General features: G+C 40.0%; 1 protein-coding gene across 3 annotated transcripts in view; it reads left to right on the forward strand.

Moving 5' to 3' along the window:
- The window catches only part of ABCC4 (ATP binding cassette subfamily C member 4 (PEL blood group)), a 154,996-nt gene extending 137,114 nt beyond the window's left edge, over positions 1–17,882 (forward strand). For all 3 annotated transcript variants that reach the window (XM_061361080.1, XM_061361079.1, XM_061361081.1), the window contains exons 30-31: positions 8,700–8,834; positions 13,634–17,882. In XM_061361080.1, coding sequence (XP_061217064.1) covers positions 8,700–8,834; positions 13,634–13,741 — 243 coding nt within the window. In that variant the 3' untranslated portion in view covers positions 13,742–17,882. The remainder of the gene's footprint in view (positions 1–8,699; positions 8,835–13,633) is intronic.
- The last annotated feature ends 3,670 nt before the right edge of the window (positions 17,883–21,552 follow it).

Consider the following 21,552-nt stretch of genomic DNA (forward strand, 5'->3'; position numbering starts at 1 on the left):
GCCATAAATTTTCCTGGAACCTGGGATGGTAAAACATGAAGTGTTATGAAAAGCAGAAGTAATTAGGTCCACACTCAGAACTGCTTTTCAGACCTTCAAAGCTCTGAAGTAAGAGAACTGCAAGGGTATAAAACGGGTTTGTTTGGGGTGGGGTTTTTTTGTTCTGTAACAGAGCTGAAAGGGTTTTTGACCCTCTTATTAGCCCAGTATTCAGAGTGTAGTAAAATATAATGTATTATACTTGTGCTGTTGAAGTCTGTTCTGTTAAAGAATTTTAAGGAACTTAATGGATTGTAGTAGAATCATAGAATAGTTAGGGTTGGAAAGGACCTTAAGATCATCAAGTTCCAACCCCCCTGCCATGGGCAGGGACACCTTGCTCTAAACCATGCCACCCAAGGCTCTGTCCAACCTGGCCTTGAACACTGCCAGGGATGGAGCATTCACAACCTCCCTGGGTAACCTATTCCAGTGCCTCACCAATCTCACAGTAAAGAACTTTATTTTTATCCAACCTGAAGTTCTCTTGTTTAAGTTTGAACTCATTATCCTTTGTCCTATCACCACAGTCCCTGATGAAGAGTCCCTCTCCAGCATCCAAATGAAAGCCGAATTTTTGAAACTAGGTACCTAATTCTTCACAGGAGTCTTAAAGTACCTGTGGGTCTGAAACCAGCAATCTGCAGTAAAGTAGCTAAATTCATATTTATGCCCCTGCTGTCATTATTCAAAAGGAACAAACACGAAAAAAATTCCTTTTTTGACTAAGCCTCTGTCTTGAAAATATGCAGTATTAGGACTAAATTTATTTCTTTTTATTCAACCTGAATATTACACCTGGCCCAGGTGTCTGTACAATGAGTCAAGATCACAATGATCTTGAAAAGATACTAGGATTGTTGGTTCTCTTTGCCAGTTTTAAGCCACATCTCTCCAAAACATTGGCATCTTTGAGTTCTTTAGAGCTGCTCCCGTCTCAGTAGGGCTTCCCAGCAAGATTCTTTTGCCTAAATAAAACAGCTGATGATTACAGCAGTACTTCAGCTGAGAGCATTCAGATGAAGAGCTGGATTACTGCAGGGAGTGAAGCCAGTGTCTGATGAACTGTCAGTCGTTAGTGTGTGAATGTGTTTCCATCAGGGTAAGGACAGGACAGTTGGACATGGACCTGCTTCAGCGAGTCTAGAGGAGGGCTGTGAAGATGATCAGAGGAATGGATCACCTCTGCTATGGAAACAGGCTGAGAGAGTTTGGCTTGTTCAGCATGGAGAAGGCTCCAGGGAGGCCATGTAAGCAGCCTTCTAGTACCTAAAGGGGGCCTCAAGAAATCTGGAGAGGGACCTTTTACAAGGGCATGTAGTGACAGGGCAAGGGGGAATGGCTTTAACCTGAAAGGGGATAGATTTAGATTAGACATTAGGAAGCAATTCTTCCCTGTGAGGGTGGTGAAGCGCTGGCACAGGTTTCCCAGAGAAGCTGTGGCTGCTCTATCACTGGCAGTGTTCAAGGCCAGGCTGGATGGGGCTTTGAGCACCCTGGTCTAGTGGAAGGTGTCCCTGCCCATGGCAGGGGGGATGGAACTGGGTGAGTTTTAAGGTCCCTTCCAACCCAAACCATTCTAACACATCTGTGGAGAATGATAGGGTTTTTTTCTCCCTCAGAGTTGCTATATTGTTTAAAAACAAATTAGCACAGGACATGCTGGTGGCTGAGGCTTTGAACAGAGAGTTTCTGATAAGGTGAAACTGTGTGCATGGCAGCTGAGCCACAAGTTCATTGACATCCAGAACTGATAAAACAAGAGACATGCCCAGTCATCTGCAACAATATTCCTTAACCTCTTGAAAAATACAATATCCTTGTAGCTTATCTAACTTCGTAAGACTCTCAAAAGCCTTATTAGAGAGTAGGATTTCTGAAACCAAAGTGTATCTTTCGTCACTTCAGGGCCACATTTGAGCCATTCTGCAATCCCAATTGAGAAATGTGGCTTTACTGTGATGGAAACAGTCATTACTGATTGACCAAGGGAGAGTTTTGTCAGCATTTACTGCTGCTGGTAAGAGCTGGCGTGAGGTTTCTTTATACTTTCTAAGGCAAAGGTTGAACTTGCACTGGTATATCAGATGTTTTGAGGTGAGGAAACTGAACAATACAAGAGATAATCTGCAGTGGCTGGTTAACAGGCTTCTTCCCTCCAACAGGATACAGGAGAAGTTAATATATAGTGATTATCAGTAGAATAAGACTCATTACTACATATATAATTGATATTTTTTCCCCACAACATTCCAGACAGCTTACAGTGGCATGCCATCAGATGGAGAAAAAGAAGGTAGAATTTTAAGCCCCTGCAAGAAAAGTAAAGATAACTCATACGTGAAACAATTTATCAGGCAGTGTTGCGTGCTCGATTTTCCCTGAGTTATAGCTCAAGGATAATTTCAGTTTAAAGAAATCTTCTATTTCTGGTTACAGAACAAAATGACTGAAGTTTCCTTTCCTGTGAAGCAGGGGAAGGTGAGCAGGTGGTACATGGCAAAGCCCAGGGACCAGTGCCAGGTTCGTCATTGTTACAACAAAGTTAAGCTCTGCTGAGATGAGATATTTGGAAAGACTGAAAATAATCATTCAGATTATACAAAGGTAAATGCCCAAGTGTGCTCTGTTTGTACATGTGATATATGACAAGTACATTATTTGGCACCAAATTTGTCTGGAATTACTGGTAAAGTAATTTGCATAGGAACCCTGAAGAAGCTTGGGGAATGCTTAGGTTAAGCCTGAGGAATGAAAAGAAACAAAACGAAAATCCAGAGGACAGCCAAACATAGCCCCACTACTAAAAAAAGAAAACCAAAAGGGAGAGGGAGAGACACCTTTAAAATAATTCCCGAGTTATGTTTGTAGCCTTTTTAGTGTTCTTCAGTGTTCACACACCTGTTCAGATAGGTGGATATTTATAAATGATTCTTCAGAGAAGTTTGTACGTGTTTCTGATTTGTTTGGACAAACCATGATGAGATAGGAGACAGAAGAGACATGCCTGTATCTGAGCTCCATGCCAACTGGAGCACAGGCTGTTGACTCTTTCCCACAAATATGTATTGTCTTGTGTAAATATATTTCTTATAATATGATGTAACCAGAAGCATCTCCTGAATATTATCCTCTCCCCTGAACTTTATTGGAGATCATCTTGATGTATGCTCTCTGAGGAAAACATTGTTCAAAGTTGTATTCCTAGCAGAGTTTTGAACTTTAATAATAATTTTGCTGTTTGGTGACGTCTTCTCCAAGTCTAAATTAAATCAGATGTATTCCCTAGGAGATAATTTGCTTGAATTATTTTCCTTTTGAATAGGAAATAAAAACATTTATGATCAACTCTTAAATGTCCTGTTTTCCCTCTGGCTTTATGGTGAAGATGAACGTGAATAGGAATACTAGTCATTCCTCAATAATAATTGAAATAAATTCCCATGTCCCCCTCCTCTGTTGCTGGACACGTCCAACCTTGGACTGTTGTTTTTTTTCTCAGAATGTTTTATAACTATTGTTCTCTTGGTTTGTCTGTTTTTGTTGCTGAAAGTTAGAAAATGCAGGATTTAGAACTTTCTTTTTTATGTCTATGGATAGCCATAAATACATGGTATTTGTTACAGCATTTTTAAGGGTACATGTTCTTTCTGTAGGTAATGACATCTATTTTGCTTATACTGATCAGCAAAGAAGACTTTAAATTCACTTAATAAATGAATGTGTACTTTGCCAAAATCCTGTGCAACAAACCCATGTAGATTAGTTGCAGGAATCATCAGGGCAAAGAGGTGCTGCTTTTGAAGTTTCTGCTGGAAACTGGACTATTTTTATGTATTATCCTCATCATTTGTTGTCTCGTTTCTCTCTTTTCCGTGTGAAATGGATCTCTGGTTTATTTTTCACTGTTTTATGTTTTCCTTTTTGTCTTCCCTCCGCTGCTTTTTTTGTCATGGTTGATACATTAGACTATGAGGCTGTGGAATGAAATGCTGCAAAATTTGGTCCGGGGGAAGCCTAGGCATATGTCGTGAAGATAGATACCCTGGTAGGGTACACACAGGGCAAAATGGACAACTATTTTATAGTTGCCAAATCTTACACATATTTAGTTCAGCAACAGTCTTCTGGCATAGGCAAGTAGTCTTTCTGTCCTAGCTAGAGTTAACAGAAACACATTTAAATGTCTAATACTCCATTTTCACATTTGCCTTTGCGGGTTAGACAAATTCAAATGCTGCTTTTCTATTTCTCTGTCCTTCTCTGACATGCTTTTAATCTCACTCCTTCTATGGTATTTTGTGCCCCTCTGTCTAACGAAGTGCTGTTCAAAACTGTGTTGCCTTCTGCCCAACGTGGTGCTTATGCTTCTGAAGAGATCACATCTGGGATAAGCAGCCATCGCCCCAACCTATTCAATGAGGTTGAAACATTAGGTGGAGTGGAATTAGGTGGCAGGAGAGGATTTTGCTCAAGAACATAGTATCTGAGCCCTGTTTGAACTTAAGATGTCTGAATAGTTCTGCTTGAGTAGGGATAATGTGGATAGCTGTAAGTAAAGAGCAGTTTCACCGTACAAAGGATGTGAGCAGTTTCCATTGAATAAGAATTTTTCTGCCTGCCTTTTTTTTTTTTTTTTTGCCAATTTTGTAGATTTTGTACTGTTAAAATTACTCTTTGACTTGAGAAAATCCTGTTGAAGTCATAAGGATGTGGTACAAAGGCAACAACAGTTGAGGCGAGGTAAAACAAGCTGCCACTGCAAGACGGTGGCAAATCTGGCCCTGGTTTATGTATGACTGAGTACTTTGGCTATATATAGCTTTTTTGTGTTTGTTTTTATTTTACTCTGGGCTGTCTAAGCATTTCACAGGCAGTTAACTCCCACAGAATGATTGCGAGTCTTTATTTGGTGTGTTTTACAAAGACTCAGACCGAGTAGCTGAAAAGTTGAGCGATTTGTCCAAAATCCCCCTCTCAGTATCTGTGTTAAAGCCTATAACACAGTCCAAGTCTGATTCAGAGTCACGTGCTCCTGCGTGTGTCCTCAGTTAATCACCCTGCCGATCTGATTTCGCCAGCTACAAGCTTCTCTGGCTTTTCTGTATCAAGTTCCACTGGTACAACTGCCTTGGAACACATCTGGGTTCAATTCGGTCATGTTGTGCAGTGATAAGCATTGCATGCAGGTTGATCAGAAAATATGTGGCTGGTAAACACCAGATTCCACCTTTCCTGAATGATTAGCTGGCTTTTTGAAGTCCTAATGAATTTAATTTGGCTTGGAGTCAGTGAGTAAGAGTATGCAAAGCCTTAGCCAAAGTACCTATTTATTTATTTAAATTTTATCAGCACATATTTCTTCAAAGAAGAGTACCTATCTCTTTGTCTAAGCGCTTTTTAATACATGCATAAGTATATAAACGTATAACTACCAAGTAAATCAGCTTGGATTTTCTCCATTGTCTCATAGATGACAGCAGTTAATAGAAACAGTGTTTTTCCATGGTGAGTAGGGTTTATGGAGTGTTCCTGACTTGTAGGAAAGATGTTGTCTGTTCAGTTTCATTCTTCGTTTTTCATTTCAATTTTTTTTAGAAAAAAGGACCACAGTTTGTTTTCCCTGTGTTTTGTTCTGTCTGTTTTCATAACACAAGTTTGGTTTTATTCACCGAGAAAGGATATGAGCAAATTAATGATTTGTTTAAATGTGAATAGAATTTTTCTCGCTCTATCTGTTCATCTTCTGCACTTGGCTGTTTAAAACTTGTCAAGGAAAAGTGAATTTTCCTTCTTTTCCCCAGGTTCTCTGGAGCAGAAAGATTGTCCATGTTTGTGGTTGTTCCAGATAGTTCCAAAATGGATGTTAAAATTCGAATACCACAGTAATATAAATTTTTAAAGCCCCATTACTTTTTCTGTTGTAGTTCTTTGCTTGTGAGAGACACATTTAATGTCGATGCTTTTTGTTTTCTTTCTTAAGGAGTGGTTACATAATCTAGTGCTATGCTGAAAAATACTCATTCAAAGCACTAGAAGCATCCTGTTTAATTCTTAAGTTGAATTGTATATGGTAAATTAATTTGTTTCATTTTTTATGAAGCTGTCCTTAACTGTGACATATTGGAGAATTGTAAAAGATTGCGATTAAAGTTGCCATTAATTCTTGAATATTCAGATTAAATAGGATAGGAGTAAACACACTGAAAAAGGAACATGTGTGCAGGTATACCTTTGCAGGTGAAATACTGCATCTGTTGTGTATTGTGAGGCACTGGCACAGGTTGCCCAGAGAAGCTGTGGCTGCCCCATCCCTGGCAGTGTTCAAGGCCAGGTTGGACAGGGCTTTGAGCAACCTGGTCTAGTGGAAGGTGTCCCTGCCTGTGGCGGAGGGCTTGGACCTGGGTGAGCTTTAAGGTCCCTTCCAACCAAAACCATTCTGTGATTCTGTGATGATATTCCAAAATTTTTCCATGACCACTTTCCTCAGCTGTATACCAAACAGCACTGGAAATGGCTTTCAAAGGAAGATCATCGTATAACTTGGGTGCTCTAAGATACAAGCTTTTGAAAATATAAAACAATTCCTCGTAGGTTTCTGTGCATACAGTTTATAAAATGAGATGTAATTATGCTGCTGTTGTTGGCTGAGTTATTTTCCATTCAAATGAAATGTACTTAACTGAACCGGAAGAGAAGGAGTAGGTACCTTTCCCTTAGTGCTGGGTCCCTCGTGTCAAACTTGAGTCAAATGAGATCGTGCCTGTGATTTTCACACCAGTGCAGGTGAAGGGATCAGCTCAGATGTCCTGCTTCTCTGCAGGTTTTGTCTTTAACAGGGGTCCAGGCCACCTGGAGATCTCCTTGGCCATCTGCTTTAAGGACTTCTACAGGCAAAGTGCAAGGTTGATACTTTCCTCACAGGGCTTTTAATTTGTCTGGAAGCTTATTGGAGTTTATTTTTCTAACAGATGTTTGCAAACTAGTTTTGTTATTTTGGAAGTTGTCCTCGTAACACCTTTTATCCATTTCTCTCCTGAAATCAACAGCTCCAGATTTTTAGATCCTTTTTTTCCTACAAGTATGTACACCACAAGTATGGCTGGGGTTATGAGTGCTTGAAGTCCCTCTGTTGCAGCGATATCTTTTTCAATAGCATGCCATGTGCATTCAGTTTTTCATTTATGTAAGAACAAAACTGTATTCTGAATTACTTTGTTTTCTCACATTAATTCTTTTTTCTTTTTTTTTTTGCTTGACTGTTCCAACGCGTGGACTAAAGTGCTGAACTTGTAGACTGATACCCAAATCTCTTTCTTGAGTCAATACCATTAATTTATAAGCCAGTTAAGTATCTGAGTGCATTGCATTTGTCAATATTGACTTTTTCCTGGTATAGTGTTTCTTATTCTCTTAGGTTAGTTAAGTGTATCTGAATCTCCTCTGGTCTAGACTTACCTGCACATTTTTGTGTCATTTGCAGGTTTGTTGCTTTTCTGCTAACTCCTTTTTCTGATGACTAGCTTATACATAGCTACCACATATGCCAGAACAACGTAGTTCCCACCAGTTCCTACCTGTTCAGCTTTCCGTGGAGGAAAATGCAGTTTATTTCTAATATCTGTTTTCTGCCCAAGTTCTTGAGAAGTTTTTATCCCTTGTGACACAGCTGTTTAGTTACACCAGATACTTCTCTGGAAGTGCATATAAACCATTTCTCCTTTCGTTTTCTTTTGGTCCATTAAGAATTAGATCTGTGAGACACAATTTACTTTTTCTAAAACTGCAGAGAACAAATTCCACCTGTGATCTGTGTGTCTTCTTGTATTTTAATGATTACTTAAACTAAATTGCTGTCTTATCTCAAAATATATATGCTAGTCTAAGTCCCCTAAATGAATCCTGTGAGGCTTTTCAATATCCAACTGCAATATTTGTTACCATGCAGTCCTTAAATAGTCACTAGTATAAGAATATTTTCTTAGCAGTTGTCAGCTTATTCTTAATTTTTTCTAATATTTTTGACTGTGCCCTGTGGCTTACTGACTTAATGCCTTTTTAATTTCTCTGTTGTTTTTTTTCTTCTCCCTTACTCTCTTTTGGGTACCCATGTCCTTGGTGGCGTCTCATCTTTTTTTATGTAGAAAGAATAGGTTCAGAGTATCTTCCTAATACGTAGTTAGCAAAAACTTATGCAATAAATTGTTTATCTTTTCAGCAACACCCTCATTTTCTTTAATTACATCTTCACCTCCTCTAATCCAAAAGACCTACTTATTCGTCCTTAACCGTCTTGGTGGTTATTGCGTGGTTTTTACCCACAGGTGTTTACTTCAGAGCCCATTTTAGGCCTTTGTTTCTTTCTTACACAATGAATCTTATAATCTGCTTTGTTGGCTTCACAAACATTGTATTTCCATATTCTGCATAACTTTGCATTGGATTCCTATAGGTGGAATGGCTGTAGGGCACTCTAAAATCGCACAACAGGTCTATAAACTGAGAAAGTGCTATGCCAGTTTGAAGAGGACATGTTTCATTTTCAGGATGCAAAATTCACCTTAGCACTTAAAGTGCATACATTTCCCCCTTGCTTGTAGTCTCTAACATACGGTTTTGAATTTCTTATGTTAATACATTGGTTTCTTCTGATTTAACAGGTTTTAGATGCAGGAAGACTGAAAGAATATGGTGAACCTTACATTTTGCTGCAAGAACAAGATGGTTTGTTTTACAAAATGGTGCAACAAGTGGGCAAGACTGAAGCAGCTTCTCTGATTGAAACAGCAAAACGGGTAATTTTAAAAGAAGGGATAATGAAGTTTGTCTCTGCAGGTCGTTTGTCTCAAGTTAGCATGTTCAGTGTTGTAATAAGCCTTGCACCAAAGAGGCTGTTGGCATTGAAAGGCAAAGCTGCCATTTTCCATGCTTTTTTTAGTGGGATATACACAGACTTCCAAACAATAAGTATATATATATATATATACCCTGAGTTTACAGTCTGTTTGGATTTCTTGCATCCTTCTGTATGCACACAAAACCGTAAGTGCAAATAATATGTGACATAATCACCTGTGCTGGGCATTGATCTTAGAAAAACTTGCCCTAAAAACATGTTAGGGCTGCAGAGTCCAGTATTTGCTATTTCTGTATTATTTAAAAGAACCCATCAAATTTTAGTTTGAGGTTCTGTATGTGCATTATATAATGGCTTCTGGGGGTGGGAACACGTTCTTACTTTTGTGCTTTCTCTTACATCGTTCTTGTACCCTTGCTCTGTTGTGCACATAGGATGGGCAGAGCTCAGTTAAGAAACAGCTGTGAATGTTTTGTTGCCTCCTTGTTCCCTACAAGGCTCTGTGCCTGATTTACTGCTTACTATTCAAATCCTACTCTTGAGTACAGAATTATTAATGTAATTGTGAGCATTCCTCTGGCAATCGAAATGTTTAAGACACATCACTGGATTAACTTTCATAATATGCCTTAGAGGTCTCGTATCATCTCTACTTTTCAGGTGGAAAGCTGAAGCAGAGATAAGATGATAAAAAAATGACCTGTGATTGATGGCTAGCTGTTGGCTTGGTTTCTTTTTTTCTTGCTGACTTACCACACAGGATGTCCAGAGCAAGGTTTTACTGATTGGTGTCAGCGAAGTTTCAGTATGGCTTTAGTTGAGACTGCCAGTGATTGGCTTCATAGTCATGTAACTTTACTTTCAGCATGCAAGTGAGACATGTAGCAACCTAAGAGAGCCTTTTCAAGACAAGAGGCACAGATTTTACCTCTAGTCTTTATGCTTTCCTCTCCTCAATGTGTGCAGCAGAGCTAGTGGAATACAAACTCAGAACTGTTTGAGGAGACCAATAGGTAGGAAGCAAAACACAATAAAGACAGGAAACAAAATACCAGTTGCCTGACTATTTCCTAGTAAAAATAGACACATTTCCAGTGAGTTGGAGGAAAGTGAAAAATGGTGCTGTCAGGGAGGCTGTGTGCTTGTGTCTGGATGCTATTCTACTGGACTTTTTGAAGATTAGGGAAGAGATTTCTGTGTCTGTTCATATTCTTAGAGATTTGTTAGAGCTGCTGAAAACTTTTTTTGAGAGAGAGAGTTTTTCAAGTGAAGCTTTGTGGCTAAGAGCGTACACTGTAAATTAATGTGTGCCACTAATTGCAGAACTGAGGAAACAGCTTTGTGCTTAACTAGGCTGTGTAATGAGTCCTGCTGTCATCCTGCATTGCTGCAATGTAACTTCTTATATTTTATTACTAGAAAAGAGTGGGTTAGTCATATTTTTTTATGGTGTGTGTATGGCAATTTGGAGCTTATATAAATAATGTTTAAAAGGATAACTTCAAATTCATTGACCAGTGTTTGTGAAGGGCAGCTTCTCAAGGCTTGATCCTTGGACTGGCAAGAGGTGAGGCTGTCCAGCTGTCATCCGTGGAGGTTTAGCCGTGTCCTGCTGTCTCTTCTTCCTTCCCTGCAGCTCTTCTCAATTGCACAATTGCATTCAAAGATAATTCAAAATACATAAAAATAATTGCCTGATGTTACTTGCCCATATAGTCATCTGCAGTTACCACATCAATGTTATGTGATTTTGTACAGGAAGGGAAGAGATCCAGGAACCAGTCTCTGCTGAAATGTGGTTTGATGAAAAGCTTTGCTAACTCCCAGGCTAGAAGGCAGATACAAGCTTTAGCATCTGCCAAGAATGCAAAGCATGGTTCTTATCCACACTCAGCCCAAAAATACGGGAATCAAGAGACTATATCTCCAGTCAGCAGCTACCCAGAAGCACAGACAGTTCTTTCTGTTTGAAGGACTTGGACATTATTTTGAGGTTGTTGTTATTGCTCTCCCTTGTGCTTCATGCATACTTCCAGAGAAGTTGCTTAGTCAGAAGAGCTAATTCCAATGGCTTTTCTTTTTATGCTAGTAAGCCTGTTACATGTATTGCTTTTGGTCTCATACATTCCTCCTGTGGTTACTAAGAATTGTTTTTATGAAGAACAGCTTTTTTTCTGTTGTTGAAAAACAGCATGTTGCACATAAAAAGAAATGGTAATATGACATATATACATATTTTTCAAAAGACATTACAGTGGGTTGCTAAGCATAATGGTTTGGAATGTGGCCATGCTTTGGCAATGATTATTTGATTTATTGCATTTTGAGCCTGAATCTTGCACAGAATGAACTTGTACCAAGAGCTGCTTTCAGTAAGGTGAGACTTTAAATGCATTTTCTGGAACAGTGTGGATTCTGCGTTTATCCTCTAAATACAAATTAAGAATGAAGGGGGCTGCACATCTTAAACTGAAAGACTAACTTTGACATGTTGGAAGAAACCTAACTTTCACAAAAATCTTGTGGGCATCTTAGCTAAGATTGAAGCTATTGCTGGAACGTCAGCTCAGGCTTCTGCATTGATCCAACACTGCTGTTTGTATGTCTGTCTTGGTCACTCAGTATCCCCATTTTTTGTGCAAATGTCAAAGAGAGCAACATAGGCACAGTTCAAATTGGAGACTGCTGAGTACTTATTAGCTAGCCTGTGAGCCTGACTGCAGTGGAGTTGTGCTTGACATTGTGAGACCCTGTTTCTATCTTTGCTCAGTTTACAAGAAGCTGTTGACAAAAAATCCCACGGGAAAGTGAGAAACGGTCATCAAACAGTTAAAAAGGAAAAAAACCCATTCCAGGGTTTACCATTCAGGTAAACAAAAGTTGGTGTGTTCTCTGTGCTCTTGGCAGCATTGAGAGAAGCTTTTCCGCAAGCTTCAGTGGCATCAGGATAGGGGTGGTTTTTTGTCAATCAGTTTTTGAGTACTTTGGGGGAAAAATAAGGGAAAAATAAAATAGTGAAAATTATTTTATTTTACTTTAAAGCTATGACAGGTGTTTAAATATTAAAATATGAGGTGTTAGCTCACCTCAGTGATTACTTTTTAAAAGGTTGCAGCTCTGTTGGCAGTGGAAAAGACTTGTATAAAGGCTTGGGCATTTAATATCTTGAGGGATTGGGCTCAGGGGAGGAATTGCAATGAGACAGTTGAAAAGCCGCTGCCGTTTCATTACATCTCTAGTAATGTGCCAAGGTTTTCTATTAACTTTCCATTAAAAAAAAAATCCCATTCAAAAGCTGCACTAAAAGTATGCCAAAGTTTTATGTTTTAAACCAGGAACAGTATGCGAATACACAACTGAGGCTGCCGTCTCTGCAGTATATGTGCGGGCAGGCGCCTGATTAACTTTCCTCAGTTGCATCCGCTCGTGGCTTTTTACTGAGGAATGCCTTTTAACAGGACTTCCAGTTCCTTTGTTGATTCAAATCAGACCTTAATATTCTTTGAGAGTTGTAACGATGCATATGTCCTGTGCTAGCGCATGTGCACAGAAGACGACAGTGGTATTTACAAGAACGTGTTTTTAGAATGACTTATTTCTGTTTTATCCCACGTGTCTTAGACATGTAGTCATACATATGAAAAGGACACTATTATCAACCTAACTGAATTTTGTTGACAACACTCTCAACTTGTAGAAATGTTTCCTAAGCCATAGTCAAAGCAGTCTGACTGAGAGACCTAACTCGTGACACGTGTCAGCTTCAGAAAGATAGTGTATTTTCTGTTTTAAAAGACTCAAACAAAACTTTTCACATTCCTCTTTGAAAAAATTGCATTTGAAGTCCTTTTTCACCCAAACACATTTTTAGATAAGAGCACGGAAGTCTTGACATTATTTCATTTTGTTATGCGCATCTGTCAAGGAACAGAGATACGATACAGCTACTAAAAACTGATGATTGTGGAACAGTGAAACTTGACAGCATTTCATTTCCTTTATGTTCTGATTATACATTTATCAGGAAACCTGTATCTCTTGAGCTAGAAATTGGTAGAATTCAGGAGCTCAAAGGCTTGGCAAAGAACTGTCCTATTATTTGGTATCATCTTACATTTTAGAGAAGTTGCTTGGTTGAGTCATTGTTAAAAGCTTTTGCTTCTCCTTTCATTATTGTGGTTCACTATCCAGAGATCACATTTCTATAGGCCCTGTAACTGCTTTGCAGCACAAATTAAACGCTGGGATATTTCATACATATACCTTGAAGTTTCAATGGTTGTCAATCATAGTTTGTAAAATATAGGGATTACAACCTGATATTAACATCCAAATCCATTGTGTTCATTTTATGTGTGAAAATGAGAAACCCTTGTGCAGACGCAAGATTTCACAGCTTCTTTGTCATCCTGTTTTTAATTTATCTCCATGTTTTGAGCTAGTAAAATGATTTTACTTATCAGTTTAATGTAAAGTGATAAAACATATCTGTTTATCTGAATTACCAGAATTTGAGCGGATCTACAGGTTGTGTGGGATTTTTCTCACGCTTCTTTATAATGGAAGATCATATAACAATTTTACTAATTCTCCAGTGACGCAGAGTTACTGAATGCCACCAACCTGAAGTTCCTGATGGGATTCCTTAAGGACAGGCATTTACCTCCAGAAATTTTATTTGAAACTAAAAAGGTGTTGGATACACAGTTACTTACAGGATCTCATCTTTTTTCCCAGGTTTACTTCAGTAAGAATTACCCTGAAGTTGTTCAGAATGGTCAGCTTGCCACTGACTCCTCCTTGGATCCTTCCTCAGGATTATGCATAACCGAAACTGCACTGTGATTCCCGATATCCGAAACTGTTTTCCATAGAATGTAAACCTGAGATCACCTAAGCTCAGTGACAGTGTTTGCAAGTGTCGGTGGGAGAGGAAAAGGAAGGGGCGATTCTTTGCACTGGACATCCTTCCTGTTTAATACTGAGAAGAACATTTTTACTCTCCCTCTCTAATTTCAGTGCAATATGTTTTCCTTTCCAACTAATTCTGTTTGCATTGCAAATGAAATTTGGCAGACTTGGTTTTTATTTGAAAGTTACGTGGTAGAGATCTCTTTTTATTTAAACAGGTGCAGGACACCTGACAGGTCTAGGGTGTGTATTTGGAGATTATTATAAAATAGGAGTGTGTCCTTTTTCTCTTTCAGTAATATTTGGAGAGCAAGCAAAATGAAATTTTTTCGATGTCACTTTAGCATGACAGCTATGTCTAAACAGCAGATTTGGTAGGCTACAGCTTAGTTGTCTAGTGCAGCTGTCTTTCTACCTGTCATAAGTAGCTATGCAGGTTGGTAGAGAAAATGATTGAACAAGCCAAAAACACTTTTTCTTTTTGATAGCAAAAATTACTTTATACTTATTTTTTGATAAATGATTCAAATAATGCTGTTCAAGATGAATGTAAATATTAAGTTCTATTTTGCTAAAATCCATATGCTGAAAAATCAAATCCCAATCTTCTGTATTTTAGAAGAAGATCACCACGTTTGCACTGAAACGATATTTAAATAATTTAACATACATTCCTCTTTTTATCCAGGTTATCAAAGAAAAAAAGGTATTAAAATAACTTGAGGAAATGTTTGAATGACATGTCATTATACCGAAATACCGTGTAATACAAAGTTATCTTCAGCACAACACATTGAAATGTATACATTATTTGCATTTATTGTGCCTTAATATTTGTGCCTTCAAGCCAAAGCCGTAACTGCAGGGTACACAACAAATTCATTAACTCTATGTTAAAAATATGTAACCTAGGTATATTTAAAGTTTTGCATCAGGGGTTCTGTTGAACTCGAGCTGTTTGAAGTTACCATCCTACCAGAAGAGGTAGGAAAGTACAACCTGTAGTTTTGAATGGCTGTTGCTGATAGCGAGAGGAATGCAGTGGGAGAGGGAGGTTAGGTATTCATAAGTTACATCCTGATTCAGCAAACAAAGGCACTGTTCCCATGTTTAAAGAGAAAAACAGGAAGTGCTGCGCTGCTTCAGATTTTTTTCATGTTTAGTGAGATACCTGCTCTTTGAGGTCCAGTAGAAAATAAATCTGTTTATGTTAACTGTTTAAAGGGCACAGAAGAGACTGAAAGGCAACAGTTCTCTCTGGGACGTGGAAAATACTGTGCTTTTTAAAACATACTGGAGATACTTGCTGTTATCTTTGTAAGACAAACATTTACTCACTGTTAACCTAGTGGTCTGAAAGTAAGGCAAACACGAATGTTTCTCATTTCAAGCAGTTCTGCTGGCAAATAACTAATTCAAATACAGAATTACTCTCCTTGTCAAGAAGTAAATTGAGGCCAAAGCCTATGTGCCTCAACACAAGAGCTCATCTGAAGAACTTTGTTCCGCTCTGGAGTCAGCCCAGTGGCAAAAGGCAGAATCCTCATTCCCCTGGTGCAGCATCTTCCCTGTGGTGAGGCTTGCTGTCCTGCTATGAGATCCAGGGAGAGAGGGGAAGACCTCTTACTACCTGCAGTGCTTCCCCTTGTGGGTGGGGGAAGCAAACATCAGACATCTGGTTTGGCTAATAACATCCTCTTCTGTTAGCAAGAAGTTATAAAATGAAAGGCTCTTGTCCCTAGTCTTGCAGGTTCTAACACTTCTGTGTTGTGTAGTACCTTATGCTACAGTAAATCCCACCGAGATCAGTGGAACTGAACTTCATGCAGTGATATGCAGCATGAGGCTTGTACTACACCCGGTGCTAATTAGCAGATAGTCAGGGACAGCTACATGTCCCCAGAGCCATGTAGCACAGATTGTCTCATGTAAGCAGTGCTTATGGCTGATCCTTCTCAGAGCACACCAGCCACATCCACTTTCTGTATCACTTGGCCCTTGTTCTTCTCCAGGTTCATGCTGTCCACTTAATGAACTTAACTAGTGTGTTTCATTGTGGTTTCTTTTTTGATTCAAATTGTCTGACATAAGGATGGAGCTGTTCTGCAGCTCAATAGAGTGATGTTTGTATTGCAGAGGTATGTGAAGACGTAGAGAAGTGTTTTGAGTGCATAAAGTCACATAGGATAATGCTGGGAGACTGTGTAGCATGAGGAAAGTTTAACCTTGCATGGTCTTGTCTGTACCTGCCTTTTTGGAAGGATCCATGGTGTGAACCATGTCCAAACTGTGCTCGAGCTTTGCCATGGAGAGACCTGGCTGGAGTGGTCTAAAAGAGGGCTAGGGTGGGCTGACCAGTAAGGTAGTGTAGACACTTAATGGAGTCTGGTGCTTGAGCTCATTTGTTTACCTTTTTTATTGAGCACTGTGGACATATCCAGAGTCTAATTGCATTTTGCAGTAGTGAATTCTTTTTATTCTAAGTAGTTACTTCTAACAAGAGAGTAAATATGGTGTATATTATGCTGAGACTTTTAAATACTCTAAGAGAACAGTACGTTCTCCTGGCCATATACCTTGAGTTTATATTTTTATATCAGAACCAAGGAGATATGCATGCGTAAACCAAGGGTATAATTACAGTTTTAGTTCATTTCAGCTCTGAAATGAATCTGTGGTAAGTCATATTTCAGAGCAGAGCTCCAAAACACTGGCTGCTGCAGACTCACTGGTATGAGACCCTGACAGATCTAGCTGTCAGTCTCTAAGCTAGAATTAATTTCATCCTGTAGCTTTCTGAATGTGCACAAAAATGTTAGGTATCTCTGAAAATTCTGATTCTGCTCCTTCACATGTCTTGGCAGGGCATTACTAGCTGTAGGTATCAAATATCAGTATAAGAGAAAACAAAATCACACTTGAAACCCATGAATTGCTGGGTAGGACAACTGTTGGTGAGTCATTTGTGTCTGTCATTGGCATTATACCACCTTTATAGTTTAACAAAAATATTTTAATCAGGAAATTGTTTTTTAGGTTCTTTGTTGGGTTTTGTTGTTGATAGTTGCTTTGTTTAGGTGGCTGTTGGGTCACCTTTTAAAGAAAAGTTCAAATAGTTCTGAATTTCCCCTTGGAAAATTTTCATGGTTTATTTGAAAATGGCAAAGCTGGAAACTACATTCCTTCATGGGAATCTTGGGAAAAGAGCTGTCTTCTGAGTTATTCAAGCCTTTAAAATACTTCTTCACCATGAGGTGCCTTAAAGTATTCCAGAGTCTTATTTGTAATAAATACAATTTTATACAGTAATACTGAAAATCATCAGTTACAGAACTGTTGCTTATTTGGTGTAAAAGACCAGGAACAGCCTCTACTTCTGATCTCAAGAATTGTCCTTCAGACATTCATTTTGGTGTATTTTTCCTCCACCTGTCCTCAAAAGACCACCGGGAGAGTCAAAACAGTTCTCAAGGATAGGATATCTTGTGTTTTGCGTATTTTAAGGGCAAAATCCTCTTTAGTGAACTGAACCAGAGCTCATTTGCCAGAGAGGCTGGTCTTCTGCGATGCTGTTCACGCTGCCCTTTGGAAGAGGGAGGACCTTCTTCTGACCATTATCAGTAATGCTGGCTGCTTAAGTGCTGTTGACTGTTTCTTTTAACCTTCCCAATACACATTTAAAATAGGATTGCAGAAAGAATCAGAAGGGGACAAAAGATCCAAATGTTACAGAAACTCCCAAAAATGCTGCTTTTTGTGTTGTCTGACACTTTGGAATATCTCACTTTCAAGTTTGCCTCTTTGGAGGGGGGGAGGGGGACAAAAAGTTGAAATCACTTATTTCCTGTGATGGTGATGAGCATCTGACACTTTAGCAGAAGAATGTGGCTTTCCGTTGTATGTGTTTTACACTGTGTAACAGCACACCGCTTTTTCATCATTTTAACTTGGCTTTCGTTTTGGTTTGGTTTTTGCATTTGTGTAATAATTTGATTTTGGTATTGCTATGGAATGATTTCCTTTGTTGATGTCCATGTGACAACTCCTGTCCTACAATAAAAGGCATTTCTCAGAAGTGTGCAGGAGTCTCTTGTCATTGTGAATGTGTGGTTGGTGGCAGAAATGCTGGGCTGAGCTCAATCAGATCATGCCAGGAATCTCCAAACAGCTGTTGGTGGCGTCACCAGCTCCAAGAGCTGATAATCCTCCATGTGGAGCTAAAACAGTGACACCTTGCAGCTTGGTTTTACCAGGCATCTTCAATCTTGAGATCTCTTGAATCACAATAGCAAGCTTTTTGCTTCAATGACAAGGGCTAAAAACTAATCCAAATAGAGTTTTTAAAACTGCAGCAGAAGAACCACTGCAGTTGAGCAACTGCAGATCAGGTTAAGCCTCTGCCTCAAGCAGCTGGCAAGTGCAATGGACTGGACAGCCAAAAGGTGGAACGTTAATGGACACAGCAGTGAAGTAGGTTAGCAGCACAACTCCAAAATCTGGTGCCATCTCTCAATCCTGTACTACTATGTGATGAATTTGTTGCTTAATTTTTTAACAAGACACTCTAAAATTGCTTATTCCTGTGTGAAGTTTCTTCCAATGTCTACTGACTTAGGCTTTTGAATCTACTACTTTGATGCAGGGTTTTAGTACACCTCAAACACGAGGAAGAATGAAGAACTTCTTTACACTGAGGGTGGCAGAGCACTGGAACAGGAGGGTTGTGGAGTCTCCCTCTCTGGAGACATTCAGTCCCGCCTGGATGTGTTCCTGTGTAACCTGCGCTGGGTGACCCTGCCTTGGCATGGCGATTGGACAGATGATCTCCAGAGGCCCCTTCCAACCCTAACGATTATGTGATTCATGTTACTACCAAAAGTGCCTCACGACCGCCATGCAGCTGACTTAATTGCCTGTAAGTGAATTTGGCTTAGGTTGTCACAGCACAAGTCACTTGTGTTATGTGTGATATCCTAGAACATGCACTTGCCGAAGTTGTGTGCTCCTGCACACACAACGAAGTGTTCATGCAATTATCTCATAGAAATGGGTGAGGCAGAGTTATTTGCTTGCCAGTTGGAGAGCTGCTGATACATAGCAAAGTTTTATGAATTTACCCACTAAATAAGCATGAATTTCATAAGTTCAGTGTACAAAGCTGGTTCATAGATTCGGAGCAATATTGATTTAGAAAAAAATAGGGCCAAACGCTGACCTCTGAAATGAGGTTTCCACTGCCTGCACCTTGGCACCACTTGTCTCCCAGAATTGCCTGGTATCAATAGCCTCACCCATTTTGAGACAAAATTCCCTGTGGATCTTAGCCACAGATCCAGCACGTGCTCAAAAGTACAATAACCTTGAGAAGGAACTGGAGGCTGTCCCAGAGCTGTTCAGGAGCTGGGACACATCCTACTCTCAAGTTAGCAGTGCAGGCTCCTTGGATGATACCTGCTTTCTTCAAATAGCTGGATTAGAAGCTGTAACAGACCCCTTGTCCCTTCCCTGTGTGGGATACTGTGGTATTTTAGAGCATGCATTCAGGAAGCAGGAGATAGGGGTTGCAGGCTTTCCTTAGCCTGAGCCGCTTGGACCTTTATGCCTTCTGCATGACCAAAACATAATATTCAGGATGTTGTTGATAGGTATATTCACCATGAGCAAATGATGTGGGGGATTATTTCCTTTGGGACAAAGGATACCCCAGGTTCAGGTCCCAGTTCCAGGGAGTATTTATGCATTTTATTCAACAATTGTAAGCAGAAACCCCAGGAGGAGCTGGGGATGCTACTCCAGGGCTTGCTTCAACATAGCTGGGGTCTCACTGGGCAGCAGGATCCATGTGCCTGTGTTCACCCCTGCTGTCCCGTCCCAGCTGGGCAGAGGTGGCTGAGACCATTTCTCCTGCAGTGCAGAATCCTGCTGGGTTTTGTAGGTGCTTTATCTGCTGGGCAGATCTACAAAAGCAAACGCGCTTCTGCTTCCCCAAGGATGCTGCTGCCCACACCGCTGCCACTGCTGTGTGGACCTCTGCTCTGGATGGGATGCTCTCTGTACCCAGCTGTTCTCCGCTGCTGCTCCTCATGCAACATATGGGCAGTGAGTCTCCCTGTAGACCAAGATTGTCCTTGGAATCAATAAAGCTCCTAACAGGAGAGCTCTGAAATACTAGCTGGAGCCTCTGCATTGACTGTACCTGCGGAATAAGCTCCCAGTTTATGCTATTTCAATTACTGTGTTGCAGCCAAGGGCATGTGTATCACCTGGTCACCAACACCCAAATTTAATGCCTGAAGTGTGGCTGGTGGACTGTGTCAGGCACAGGAGACTTACAAAGGAGCCAAGACCTTTTTCTTCCTTCCCCCCCCCCACACTTCTTTTTTTTTTTTCTTTACCTTTTTTTTTTTTTTCCTTTTTTGCCTTTTTTTCCTTTTGGTTTAGTTTTGCAGACTTGATGTGGGGAATTAAAGTGGGGTGGGACTGTGAAAAATTGTTCCCTTTATTTAATTCCAGTAAGCTTTGTATCTCACAATCGAAGCACAGATAGCAAATAAAGGAAGGAGTTATTTATCCTGAGAATAGCCTGAAGAAAATCATGCCAGTTGACATTCTTCGAGGAGCTCTGGCTTTTGCAGGAAAGGCCCATAATTACCTTGTAGTTTTAAATGGAGTTGGGTGGGAAACAGCCTCAGATTTATTAGTCAAAGTTTCATTGTCAGCAAGAGCTTGCTCTTGAATATTACAGGCCTGGATTTTCTTTTTAACATAAATGCCAGGCATGAATAGGGCCAGCGAGTGCTGTCGAACTGTTTCTTGAAAACATTGCCGGGATACCAAAAAAGAGGATTTTTCCCCTCTTCCTGCCCAGCTGCGAGGAATGTTCTTCATTCTGTACCGGCATTGTACCAAGAATATGGACCGCTCTGTGTTTTGGTTGATTTAACATGTATGCACTTTTGCAGAGTAGTGATTTCCGTGAGTGGAGTTATGCAAGTAATTCACTGTGAGTCATTCATGCAGTGAATTAAGCGCCTCTTCCCACAACCAGGTCCTCTCCTGACAATCATGCCTTTTTTTTTTTTTCCTCTTTGTGTGTGTGGGGGGAATTACTCAACAAATCCTTTTGCAATTACTGTTAAGCATTCTGCATAGAGCACACATTTGTGTATGGGGTTAATGTTTATCAATCTTTTTGAGTCGTTTTCACAATAGAGAACAGAAACTACATGCTATTTATTGTCTCTCAGTTGGTTGGTGCAAATACCCATACCTGTGAATTTAAAGTTTGGTTTGGGGCATGCACTTGTTAGTTCATTTCTGTGAGTATCCACATCGCTAAAGCTAGGTTTACCTGAATGGCGTGTCACGTCATGCATGCACATCGACACAGAAGGAAAGAGAATCTGCATTTTTCAAATAGTTTCATGGAAAAGCCTCTGCTACCATTTCCAGCAGCGACTGAGAGAGACCACCGCGGCCTGGGGACAGCTCTGCACATGCCAAGAGGACATAGAGAGCAACGCGTTGCCCGCAGTCTGCTGGGACGAGCAGGGCTGGAAGGAGTCTCCATGCACTGGTTTTACTTGCTGAGGTTCGTTGTGCATTTCTGTGCTTGCAAGAAGTTGCAACAGATGCTGTGCAGAACCAGTTCTCATTGCTGAAAGCAGAAAGTGAAAGGCCAAGTGTTGCCGGTAAGCAGGAGTAGATGTTTATCCTGTGCCAGGCATGGCTGCAGCCTGTTCCCC

Source organism: Neopsephotus bourkii, unplaced genomic scaffold, assembly GCF_033783945.1.
Source record: "Neopsephotus bourkii isolate Nb327-2 ecotype Australia unplaced genomic scaffold, CSIRO-AGI_Nbou_v1 NB_1052, whole genome shotgun sequence".
Classification (NCBI taxonomy): Eukaryota; Metazoa; Chordata; class Aves; order Psittaciformes; family Psittacidae; genus Neopsephotus; species Neopsephotus bourkii.